The sequence below is a fragment of the Ammospiza caudacuta genome, chromosome 4, assembly GCF_027887145.1.
Source record: "Ammospiza caudacuta isolate bAmmCau1 chromosome 4, bAmmCau1.pri, whole genome shotgun sequence".
Taxonomy (NCBI): Eukaryota; Metazoa; Chordata; class Aves; order Passeriformes; family Passerellidae; genus Ammospiza; species Ammospiza caudacuta.
In genome coordinates, this window is record NC_080596.1 from 52,268,070 (window position 1) to 52,281,105 (window position 13,036).

Consider the following 13,036-nt stretch of genomic DNA (forward strand, 5'->3'; position numbering starts at 1 on the left):
ATAACTGGAGTTCAAATAAACCAGTGTCATACAACCTCCAGAAGGGCACATTGATGGGAGTCAAATGCATGTTCAAGTGAAGAGAAATTGCATAGAGGTAGGAAGGTAATAGCTTGTTTTCCGTGAACACTGTGGCTATCAGAAGACCCAATGGCTCCATATTGTGGCAAGATGAACTCAGGCTAGGTATCAACAAAACCTTGTCAGAGGTGATGGGACAAATTAGAATGGAATGCCTGAGAAAGCACTGAATAGGACTTTACTGGAGGTTCTGAAGAAATAAAACAAAGAATTTCATAAAGAATAATAGCAACAATTCTGCTTTAAGCCAGAAAAAGAGGACCAGACTTCTGACGAGTTTTCTAGCCATTATGTTATGATGGATCAGGATTGTATGTCAGAGGTTTGATAAATACAGCTGCCAGCAGGAACTCATTCAAACTGTGTTTATTGTTTCAGTATTGGACACCGCCTCGCAAAAAGATACACATTTTCTGAGTTTTTAATTGAAAAGCAAGTTTCAATAATCAAACTTTGTCTGGACATGTGTAACACCTTTGTGCCAGAGATGTAAATGCAGTTCTGTTTCTCTCCACAAATCAATTGTGTAAAGAATCTCTGCAGCAAATGGAAACACTCCTATGCTATCATGTGCTTGATTAAGAACATATCCAAGTGTTTGCACTGGAGTTCTGAGAGTGTTTGACCACATGCCAGAAGCTGAAACCTCTGGAAAGCACTGGAACTACGTACACTATTCAGCTTTCAAGTTTTACCTTGCACTGTGAAAACAGCATTCTATGAGCATACACTAGCACTTCAGTGCCTAAAACTCACAGACAGCATGAAACTTCTTCCATAAGGAGTAAAGAATATTTAGTTCATGGTTTCAAATATGTTGGAAAAATGATCCAGGTGGACAAAGGTTGAGTGTCTTACCATTTTCCTCATGGCAATACTCCTGTCCTGCAATGCTGCATCTCCGAAAAACCATCTTATTTTCAGTGAGGGTTCCAGTCTTGTCAGAGAAAATATACTGAATCTGGCCAAGGTCTTCAGCAATATTTAGTGCTCGACACTGAATACTTGAGTCTGTTTTCTCATGGTAAAAATCAATGTCATTCTGTATTAAATAAATTTGTCCCAATTTGACAATTTCAATTGAAACATAGAGAGAAACAGGGATCAAGACCTAGCAAAATAAAACATAGGGATTAAATAACACCAAGGTCTTTGGCCAGTTACAAGCACGAAGTAGCTCTACTGAAGCCAAAGAGTTACTTCAAGAGTACAATTGAGATCAGAATATGACCCATGTTCAAAGCAGATCAGTTACCTGTAACAAAATTATCATTGTCCAGAACATATAGAAGCCTGCTAATGCTGGAGGATTTGATTTCCCATCTGGCCTGGGGATGTTAAAAAAAGGTATTTCCGAATACCTACTTAACCAAAGTCCATGACCTTGAAAACAAAAACAAGATAAAGTCAATCAGTTTTACATAAAGCGTTTCACGGCTCAGAGTTATTATGTTAGCTGTTACACTCTGCAGTTTTTTCTAAGCTTTTAAACTACAATTTTATATCTTGAGGTTTTTTTCCCCAACAGGAGTCCCAAGTTTCAATACATATGTAAAGAAACACCTTACATGCCTTCCATCAACTGCATCTATACAACATATCTCAGAAATAAACAAAAATTAACTACACTTCACAAACAGTTTCTTCCCTCCAAAAAAACTTGCTGGCAATTAATTTTCTTATCCTTGCTTGTTTAGGTTTTAGTCTACTAGTGAACACATTATCATGTCATAACTTTTAAGTGTAATCTGAAGAAGTTTTATTAAACGTATTTTAACATATTTTAAACACCTTTATGATCTGTCAGAAAAGTTAGTCTGTTTATATGTACTCAAGCTAATACTTTAATCAACCTCTAAAATACCAAGTCTGTCCAACTCTAGTTACACTAGGTCTCTCACCTCAGCGTGTACATGTATCTCAAATTACCTGAAAAATCCCAGGGGAAAACAGGAGTTTTGCTGAACAGTTAGTTAGAAAAAAGATAAATCAAATGGAGAAACAGGATCCAGACCCAAAAATTCACATCAGGAACAAACTTTTTAACCACACTCCAGATCAAACATGACAAAATTAACTTAAACCTCACAGAACTCCCACCTTTCAGGAAATTACACCTGGATGAAGACTGACAAAATCAATCAGCCACAAAATAAAAAACTAACCATTGTAGGCTGAGAAAGGAAAATAGCAGGAATCTGAGCAATTCTCACTTACCTACTGCACCAGTTAAACACATCAAAAGTAGGAGCAGAACACACCAAAGAATATCAGTGTTCACTTTTCTTTCCAATTTACTACGCTTGTAATGAGGGCCGCTGTTATTCAGCATAGCTTTGGTTTCATGACCTGCAACCAAAAAGGAGGTTGGAATTCTCTAATAACAGGTATCACAACTGCAAGTGCTTTATATTTCCAAAGCTTTGGGAAACAGAATATTTCTATTAAGTAATATTTGAACAGCCATTATAAATATGAGTAAATCAGATTCTCCTACAACACATGAATCCTGTCCTAAAGAAAACTGAACAAGTTAAATCAAAATCTGTCATATATAAGTCAACTTTCATTAGCTTACATAAAATGTCACTAATATTCTTTCCTTTAGAAACATTATTCTTGACCCTTCCATTATTTTAACATTTTCTACAAAACCCTACACCTGTGTTACAACTATCTGGCTGGATACATCATATTGATTAGTGTAAAAAACTCTGTCCTTTCTACAAATTGTAGAACAGAACCAGAAGAACAGCAGAGGCTTCAGTTTTGATTAAGAAAAAAGTCCTAAGCAAGTCACACATTTCCATATACATTTCAAAATCTCAGTTTACCATTGCAACTAACAAGTTGAGGATGAGGATCTGTTCACACACAACAGATCTGCCCTTCCAGGAATAATCAGATGTATCAGATGTTACGGTGAAAACAGAAACAAACTTAACTCAGATATGAATTCTTAATATTTCTACCTATGGCTGCCTTCTGCTGGATTCAAGCTTTTACTCTCCCAATTCCCCTTTGTACAGTTCTGTTTCTTAGGGCACACAACTACCTTGTTTGCAAGTCTGTGAAAGCCAGGGCAGTTCACTAACCTGCATATACCACTATGCCTACCACAGCTTCTGTGTTTCTTACTGTGCATCCTCGGAGCAGTAAGTTTTCCTTGCTGAGACCCACTCGGTCCATGTTTGAATGCTCACTGCAAAAAAAAAAAGCACCTCATGTCAGCTGTAGGAATCCAGCAGTTACCAACCAGGCTTTGCAAAACCATTAGGAACAGATTTCCCAAAGAAGCTGCAAGTCACTGAATGCCATCCTGACATGTCTGATTGGACTTTTCAAATGAATGGAGTAACAGGAAAGCAGATCACCCTTTAAAATCTGAACATTTGCCATATGGTATTTGAGAAGCAGGCAACACTATTGAAAAGACTGGAAATCTAAACACTGGAAATCTAAACCCCTATCCTATTCAGATTATCAGCATCAGAAAATATTTGAAAAAAATATTAAATCTCATCGTAAATTTCCTGTGAGCACCATCACTCCTGTGGTATACTTCCAGTGCAGCTAGGCCCACTCTTTGTCAAGGTGCTTCCTCAGAGACGAAGATTTATATTTATTTCTTTTTATTCTCAAATATCTAATGTGTCAGTGTGCAAAGGGAAGAATAAAGACATTCTAACGCTCAAAACCTGAAAACAGGTAAAAAAGTAGTTTGTTTTCCTACTATCTATAGAAAGTCATAAACATGTAAGTATCACAGAATCACAGAATGGCTGGGGTTGGAAGGGACCTTAATAATCATCTAGTACCTTAATGTCCCCTCCAACCCTAACCATGAAGAAAACTCATAAACCCAGTCTGAAGAAAAGACAGAGATAGGCATACTGGTCAAAAGGAGTTTGATCAATTGACTCAAGGTTACACAAAAGAAATCAGAGTAGGAAAGTAAGCCAGTCCTTCTGATTTCTAATTCTAAGCAATGCAGCTTGCCCAGTCAGGCTGAGGTCCAGACCAAATACTACAGATACCATATATTATGAAGAGCAGATTTAAAACAGCTATTTCAAGTATGAAGTCTGCAAAACAACCTGAACTAAGATGTTCAACATATTTAATACAAAATAAAAAGCATCAGTGCCCCATCTGCTGCTCAGAAAACCCTTCTGGAGCTCTGTCTGTTGTGCTGCACTCAGAAATGCAGTGGTGCAAACTGACCTCTATCCATATCACTACTTCTTAAAGCAAACATTACAAGATCTCCTAAAATTAGTAAGAATGCCAAAACAAATGACAATAAGTTTAAAGAGCCAGCAAGCCTACTTACACGAAGCCTCGGAAACGATTGAGGTCATTGTTAGGACTTTCACACTCTATTCTACTGGAAAATTCTTCTGGATCAATTTCAGAGACCTAAAGCCATGGGAAGGGAAAAAAACCCAGAGAACTCAGACAAAATGTGTAGAACCTAAAAACATTGTAAATTTAGAGGTTCAGATATCACTACCTAACAATTTAGCCTCTAAATTGTAGGTTGCTGGTGGTGTTGATGGTCTCCTACTCAGTATAAATCAGATTTACACACCATAGGACTTGCTTGTAAATATTAAACACTGTCAAGTATCAGTTGAATTGTTGATATTTTGAGAACACTGGAGAGGAAAAAAAATGTGTGGAAGGATGAGGAGGAAGAAAAAAACACAAAAGCAGTAATCTGAAAGGCAGAGATTTCCCATAGATTTTTCTCATTGTATGATAATGAAAAAACAGAAAAAAGAGACACTGTCTTCTCTGCAAGCAGAATTTCTTGCAAACAGACTTTTTTTCCCAAAACCATGACCAGGATGGTTTCCGTGCTAACACAAAGCAAGCAGGTAGAACTTTGCAATGATGTTTGAGACTTAAAAGTACCAAAGAAAGGCTGTTATAAAAGACCAGAACTACATATTGCAAACAAAAAGCAGGTGAGAATTTCAGTGAAAAGTCAAGTAAACTAACTCTCCCGTATTAATGAGAATAAACATGACCAGAAGTAAGAGAAAAACCAAAAGGCCTTATCTATGGAATTACCTGCTATTGTGATTTAATTTCAATTGATGGCATATGAATATGCTTCTAGTCTCTAGTATAACACAGGCTTCCCTCTGGTAAAACTGAGTCATTTCCAAGCTGAGTATCTGCCACTAACTCTTTGGAAAGTAATTTGTTCTACTTTTTTAAAAAAAACCCAATGACCAAGGTTTCAAACTCCCAAGCATAATTCACCTAGTTCACAGGTGTTAGTGAATATATCTTCAAAATAATTACAAGTCTCTGAGAAGGCTGTACTCTATCAACTGGATGACTTCACACTGGCAGAATAGCATCTGTGAGCTTAAAACACAATCCTGTAAGTAGAATTTGAAACTCAGAAGACATCATATTGTCACAAGTACTTTGTTAGCTTGATTAAAATTCTTTTTTGCTATGTTTTGCTATATTGATTTGTTGCACTGCATCGACCTGAAGTCAGCATGAACACAGCCTTTGACACAGATATATTCAGTTTCTTTGCAAACTTACTTAACTGTGAAAGACCTGTCTCCCTACTGGCCCTTCTCATGTTGATTTGCATTGGAGGTACAACATTCCTATAAGATGTTATAGACAGAATGTTTGACAGATGCTTAGCAAGAATTTTGCACTGTACACTGATTACCCAAATAAGAACTAATCTCAAAGTGAAATAGTCAAAGCAGTAAATTATTTTCTTCCACTGTCTAGAAACATCTAAATATATATTGCTGGTGGAGCTTCCTGTAATGTACCTTGAAACAGCAAGCACTGAAACTCTGGGTGTAATTTATAGTGGACACAACTATCTACACTCTGCCAGCATAAAACAGAGGTTACAAAAACTATGTCCAAAAGCAGCTGTCTTGATATGGACACTCACATCTTCCTGGACCATAAGTCTATTTTCTATATTTTTTCATTATAACTGTAATTTTGGCAAAGCAAATACTGAGGGTAGAAGCCTTTGTATGTTATTTCTTGAGAAGTTTTCTTATGTTTCCTGGCACAAAAGAGAAGATTTAAATTTTGGCAGAATTAGAATTACTTGAATTTTGTGTAAAGGTCCCTAAAGAAGGGAGACAATAAAGATGGAAACTGAGTAAGGGAGCTGGGAATGACAGGCATCAGACACTCACTGACATGGGGAGATGCAGATTCCCAGGGCCAAGCCCGCTTGCTTTGGCTGTGCTGTGTTCCTGCCACACGCACAATCTGATAACATAGCATGGGAATGGAGTGGGTGTATGGCTAAGGTGGAAGGGGAGACCTAGGAATGCCTTTGATCAGCTTGGCTGAGGCTTCCCAGAAGAAAAGAACAGCACTTGCCACTAGCTTTGAGGATGCTGCAGCCAGGGCTGGATTCAGTCACTGACCATACAGGCTGACAGGGAACCAACTGCTGCAGTTCTTTGCTACTTCTTGTAATCTAATAGGAAATATTTGCTGCTCACAGTGTTAGTGCTAATGGCATATCAGTTCCTCCACCCCCATGAACCTGTACATGGTTCAGCTAACCACATGAGGGGTAGAAGAAAAAGATTAAACCCTTCCTAAGAGGAAGCAACATTTTAGTATCTTGAAAGCAGCAGAGTAATGTCAATTTGTTCACAAAACTGTTTTATCACCCTCAGGAACTCAGTTCTCTTCTGTTTTATGTATTTCTCTTTGAATGCCAAGATGGTTGGAGACAGTGTTCTATGTTTCATCACCCACTGCTATTTAAGAAGCCTCAAGTTAGTTTCCTCATTTCTTTCCTGTTGTCATTTAACCATTGAAAAAAATAATTCAAAAATCACTATGAGAGTTTCAGCACCTGCCTCCTGCTTTCATTTTGCCTTGTCTTCTCTTAAAGGAATCCCATGTGCATCAACAGTGTCCCATTGATAAACTTTCTCGTTGTGCTTCTACTTCCTCAGTCACAAAGAAGCAGGACATAACAACCTTGGAAAAAGATTAAGACTCTGTAGTTCTTGTATTCATATGTTCTTTAATTTGGTGTTGTTTATTCCTTTTCTTCTGAGGTTAAAAAGTGGGAGAGGTCAGTCAGTCAACCCCTTACACAGCACTGCCAGTTTTACTCAGCCTGAGTTTATAAGGACAAATTCCCAGGCTGGAGCTCAGCTGGAGGTGCACTCAAGGTCTGTGAAGCAGACCATGACTGCACATTCAAAAACCAAGCCATCTGACAAGAAGATTCTACAGGAACTATAAATATTTTTTTCCTATTTGATTACGAAAATGAATAGTCCTGGTGAAAGAATTGACATTTTTTTGGACAGCATGACTCTTCTTAGAATTTTGATACAAGCTTTCAGAAAATGAAAAAGTCTTTTTCTTGAGTGGAACTCAAATCAGACCTTGGTAGCAGGAGCTGCTACAAGAATTGGGCCACCTCAATATGCTGTAAGCCTGAAGAACCATTGGAATTTTGCTTTGTGTAATAATATGTATATAAAAAAGGATCAAACAGTCCTTCCTGCTTTGCTGTTTTAAGATTAAATCAAGAAATAAAAATAAAAACAGAAGTAAAAATAAAAGTAAGCATGTGACTGTTAGGGGATAAGAAACAGCCTCGTACATGGATAGCACGTCACACCCTTGGTATTACCAGACCCACTAAGGAATGGCACTTAGAGACAACTTCTCCTCATTTCCTCACCACTGCTGTCAATTCAGAGGCAGTTCAGGTAATTTTTATCTCCAGAGGTCTAAACACTCCATTGTTATGGACAACACTGAAGCTCCCTGCAGTTGTTTTAAGCATGGTGTTCCAGCAGCAGAACTGAAGTCTACAGAAATGTCAGGACTCTTTAATCTTTTAATATTGTCTTTTTTGTGCCAGCCTCCATCATTCTGGCTGCTAGGCATAATAATATTAAAATATTATATGGGAGTAACAAAGTGTATGCAATGTGAAGAAAGGGTGAAAAAGATAGTACCTGCTCTTCTCTCTAGGCCTTTAGATAGCACAGAAATCCCTTCTAAAAAACTCCAATTTCTCACCCATGACATGTTATGCACCATAAGTAACTACTTGAGGTTTACATTAATTGTTAATTTTGCTGGTTTTCATTACTTGAAATAGACCTGTCTTTCTCTGGGTTATGTGAACATGAAAAGATTTGCTCCAAAACCACTCAAGCAACAAATTAGAACTGTGTTACCTAGTACCTTGATTTTCAGATGGGGATTGCTGAGCTACCATGAATTAGGCAGTCTAGAGAGCTGTTTGGGTTTTTTTAGTTCACCACCTGTCATGTCAGCTTTCTTACACCACCAGAAAAGCACAATTTTTACCTGCTCTGAATATCCTCTCACCACCTGTCTCTGCTTTAGATTGGTTTCTCCATCAAGGCCTGCAGTTTCAATATAACAGATCCCATCTGGGTCACTGGAATATAACAGCACCATGTCAGCAGGAATGATTTCATTGCGTGAAAGCCGGACAAAGTCCCCAACATTGACATTCTTCCAGCACTCATCTGTGTATTTCTTCTCTTTCCTGAAATACACAGAAGAACAGTTATTTTTTTACAAATGCATAAGCTGAAACTGAGAAAAATCTAGAGGTGCTATTTGTGATGGCTACTACAACATATAAAAAGTGACATTTTCCAAAATACTTGTTTTCCCACATGGAAACAGAGCATGCAAAAAAGATTAAAAAAAACCCATTCACTATACTTCCTTCATTTTTGTATTTTACATCTTGGAATATCCTTTTATGACAGGCATACAAGAAAAACAATTATGTGGACAGCACTGGTATATTCTTTGAGTAGTTTTTTGATGGCTAATTTAGAATATGATGCATTCCTGTCTTTTTATCATCCATGATAATAGATGCCTAGCAGACTCACCACTAGCAGATTGCCTGCCTGACTTGCACCCACATTGTATAACACTGCAGTCCTGCATGGTGGAATACAGATGTTAACACTTGTACTGAATGAACTGTGTGATACACACAAGTAGAAAACCATCTTGTTCTCTTTGGGGAAATGGCATCACACTATGAGTATGACGTGATGCCATTAATGAATGATAAACTAGCAACCTTTCAATTTCCATTAAGCTGTTTAAAAATAATTAAAAATACACCTTTCAAAACAAATGCTATGTTTGACAATGCTTAACTAGTCAAAGTGCCTCGGTTAGTACAGTACAAACACACGCATGAACTCACTTGCCTCAAAGTAGAACTTTTTTTCCAGATTTTACACTAATATGATAACCATTTAACAAAACTGGTGATCTAGTCACAATTAGTTCCTGAGTGAACAGATCTAAACAGCCCTGCTTGAGCTGGGGGATTAAGACTAAATGACTTCAGAGACCTTTTCCAAATTACATTATTTTATGCTTCTATAAGTATCCAGAAGGTAAGCAAAAGAGTTATTACTTTCATATAATAGTCATAGTCAAATAATAACAATAAACCACGAACACTCTTGTCTCTTACCTGCTATATACTTTGGTTACTAAGTTGTTTATCTGTTTATCCATTTTGTACCTTGAATAATCTTCCAGACCATCCTTCACTGCAATAATTGTCAGAACCCCAATCAGAGGTAGCATTGTAATTTCTTTTTGGAAAGCTTCAACTAGAGGAACCCAATTTAGGACAGCCAGAAATAGGAAATATAAATTGGCAATTCTGAAACAAAGAGAAAACACAGGATTTAACTGTGCGAGCAGGCAATGATCCTCATTTCCCCACTCCATGCTATACAGACATTTAAGTTACCAGCAATTTATATTTTCTTCACCCACAATTTAAGGAATAAGTATCCCAAACTCTGTTTTCACTATCCAGTCAATAGACTACTTAGCAACACAGTTGCTTAACATACATGACCAGGTAATGCAGAAACCAAGAATTCTCCTGTATTTTCAGACTGCTGTCCAAGCACATGTTTTCCAGAGTGAGGCACTGATGAATTTTGCACTCTCAGATTTCCAGGTGCTTTAAACTTAATTTTATCATCTCTTAGGGAAGATGACATATTTTAAAAAGGGAGCCATCCTGTAACCTCCTTGTGTAGCTTGACAAATCCGCAGCTCTCCAAGCAGAAGAGAAAAAAATTGGCAAGGCAGAAAGACACGAGGGAAGCAGAAATAGACAATTGCAGGAAATAAGCTGAAAATCCCACTGTTGATTGGTGTGTGGCAGTGCTCCAAGAGCAAGGAACAGTTCCATAGTCCAAAGAACAGAACAAGCAGAAAGTACATAAGCTAAGGAGAAAAGGAATAGCTCAACAATGATGATACTCAAGAAACTCTGGCCATATATAATGTATCTTTTCAGAAGTGATAGGTCAGCAAGAGGAATAATTTTTTAATATATAGTAACACACACAAATGTTTAAATAGAAGGATTCAGCTTCAGAAGAATTACCACAATCAAAAAGGAGTTCCTTACCTGTGAAATTGTTCAAATAAATTCCGTGGTAAAAAATTCAATAAAGTATACCTAGTAGTTCGTATTTTGTTGTTCATGTACAGTTTTGATACTTTTTCATACTCTTCCTTAAAATGTCCCAAACAGGGTATCACTATCCTATGTTTGCCAGTAGTTTTTGATGATTGATAGCACTTGGTACTTGAATTGTTGCTGCTGCACTCTCTGCCCTCTGTTGATATCAGTCGCTGCCATCGGTATCGGGCCCAGCGGATGGGATCTGCCATTGCACCTGAAACACTTTACAGTCCAAGGAGAATCATCTCTCTGAAATGTCTGAAAATACAGCAAGTTACACAACAATTCTGTAAAGGCTTCAACAAAAAGTCACAGCTACCATTTTGAATGAACCTAGGGAAAAAAAACTAATTTTCATAATGAACCCAACCCAGACTGTTAATAGGTTATGTAAAGTCAGGAACTTCTGCTTCAAAGATTGAATTTATCTGAATTTCATCAAACCTTTCAGGATTCTATAATTTGATTACTCTGTTTAAAATGCACAATATTTTTGTAATAGCAGTCCACCCACCAGTTTCTCATGCTGTAGCATGGTGCAGAAAGGCAGACAAGCTGCTAATTCTGCAGAGAACAGCATTTTGAAAGGAATCCTCATCTCAGACACTGCAGTCCGTGCTGACGGTTAACAAAACTTCTTAAACTCAGAAGTCAACAATCTAATAATATGCATCTGAGTACAGCCTTAGACACGAAGTGAGGACTTGCCAGTGAAAGGCACTAAGTAGCTATTATCAACCAAACTTCTTCTAGTGAATTAAAGAGGTTTGAGAACTTTTAACAAATGACAGAGGATTAATAAATTTCATGCCAATGCTTCTCCTTTATCCACCTAGCTAAGCTCTAGCATTCTACCCAGGAATTTCTTTTCCTACAGAGAGGCAAAGTTCATAGCTATAGGTGATACTCATTTATAGATATATGTGTTGCTCACTTTATCAAATCACCCAGTGCAGTCAGAAAAGGCCTCTTGCACAAACCATGCTTTAGTAGAAGCTCTAAAGTGCTGGTTTTTATAACAAAGGTTTTTACAATTTGAAACTTTTAACTAATGGTTGCTACATTTCTTGTATTACTTCTTCCATAGAACAGTTCATCTCATATTTGTTTAAAACTATAAATTGTACAAGCCCAAAATCACCAGTACTTCTCACTCTGGGTTACATTCCTTCCATCTGGTATCTTACTGCCTGCGTAGATTCTAGCAAAATTTTTTAATAAAGCCTCTTTCTAAACTCCCACACAAAAGCTGCTTCTAAAAATTGCTGGATCTTTCTAAAGGAAATCTCTTTACAAAAGACTCTCCTGTGTGGTTATCAAACTAATCCTGACTTTGGTTTCAATCAATTCAAGCTTCTGTTCATGTGGTATCTTTCTCTTCTACTGACAAATGCCACTCTGTCCTGCTCAGATTCTTCCAAAATGTTGCTCTAAATAGGACTTTTCCAAACTATCAACTTGACTATTTTATCCAGACTATCTTGTACATATCTTTGTTGATTCTTCTATTACAACTTCAGAATTCTTGACATGTGAGTGCAATGCCCTCACCAGGTCCTCTAAAAATTGGGTACTATTCATATCTCCACATCAACCCATTCTGTTCTGAAAAAGGAGATTCTTCGCACTTCCTAAAAAGCCAGGATGTCGGTGTCACAGCTAGAAAGCTTTTCTCTGATGCTTATCTGGCCTCTTCATCGCATCAAATTAAGATGGGACATTTTTGTCCTATCACCATTAGACGTGGTAGCTACTGACTGTCATGGGGCCTCACAAGACTGTAACTCTGTACATGAAAATCACCTTCTTTACAAACCATGACCTGCACATGAAGGAGAAAAAAAACCCACCAAAAACTCTATATAACATCTCCTCTCAGCATCCCCTGGCACTACCCTGCTGTACTTCCAAGGCCCTTCAGCTCCCCCAGACATCATGAGGGTCCAGTCTGAGGAAATGGCTTTCCTTTTTTCCTCAGTCCTAAACCTTGTGGTCCCAGTAATCATCAGACTACCAAAGGCCACAAGGGAATGTAGCAATGTCTGGGACTTCTAGGAGAAGCAAGAAAGAAGAAGTGAAGATTTTTTAAAATACATGGCATCCTCTGATTTTCACAGAATGTGGCATCTTCTATCTTTGCTTCCTCTAATCCTACTGCCTGGGAGACAGTTCCCAGAGGGACTGCCCTCTGCAGAGAGGTTACTATCCTATTTTAGTCAGGGTCAGCCCTTCCTCCAGAAAGGGGAACTCACATTTAGAGCAGCTACTTCACACCAATTAATCACTTTAAATGTATGGCTACCATACAGACATACATATGAACACTGATCAGTACACATGGGAAAGAGATGCTTCAGTAAATTTACACTTTTTTCCCAGGATGTCTGTTAATTGTCTGAGCCTGACAACAAGTTA

At 37.7% G+C, this 13,036-nt stretch overlaps 1 protein-coding gene across 1 annotated transcript in view; it reads right to left on the reverse strand.

Moving 5' to 3' along the window:
- Positions 1-13,036, reverse strand: part of ATP10D (ATPase phospholipid transporting 10D (putative)) — a 39,584-nt gene that overhangs the window by 18,610 nt on the left and 7,938 nt on the right. The window contains exons 2-9 of the mRNA XM_058803648.1: positions 10,565-10,879; positions 9,605-9,799; positions 8,440-8,644; positions 4,415-4,500; positions 3,177-3,283; positions 2,299-2,430; positions 1,337-1,464; positions 940-1,192 (exon numbers count right to left, since the gene is read on the reverse strand). Of these exons, the coding sequence (XP_058659631.1) occupies positions 940-1,192; positions 1,337-1,464; positions 2,299-2,430; positions 3,177-3,283; positions 4,415-4,500; positions 8,440-8,644; positions 9,605-9,799; positions 10,565-10,830 (1,372 nt within the window). The 5' untranslated portion in view covers positions 10,831-10,879. The remainder of the gene's footprint in view (positions 1-939; positions 1,193-1,336; positions 1,465-2,298; positions 2,431-3,176; positions 3,284-4,414; positions 4,501-8,439; positions 8,645-9,604; positions 9,800-10,564; positions 10,880-13,036) is intronic.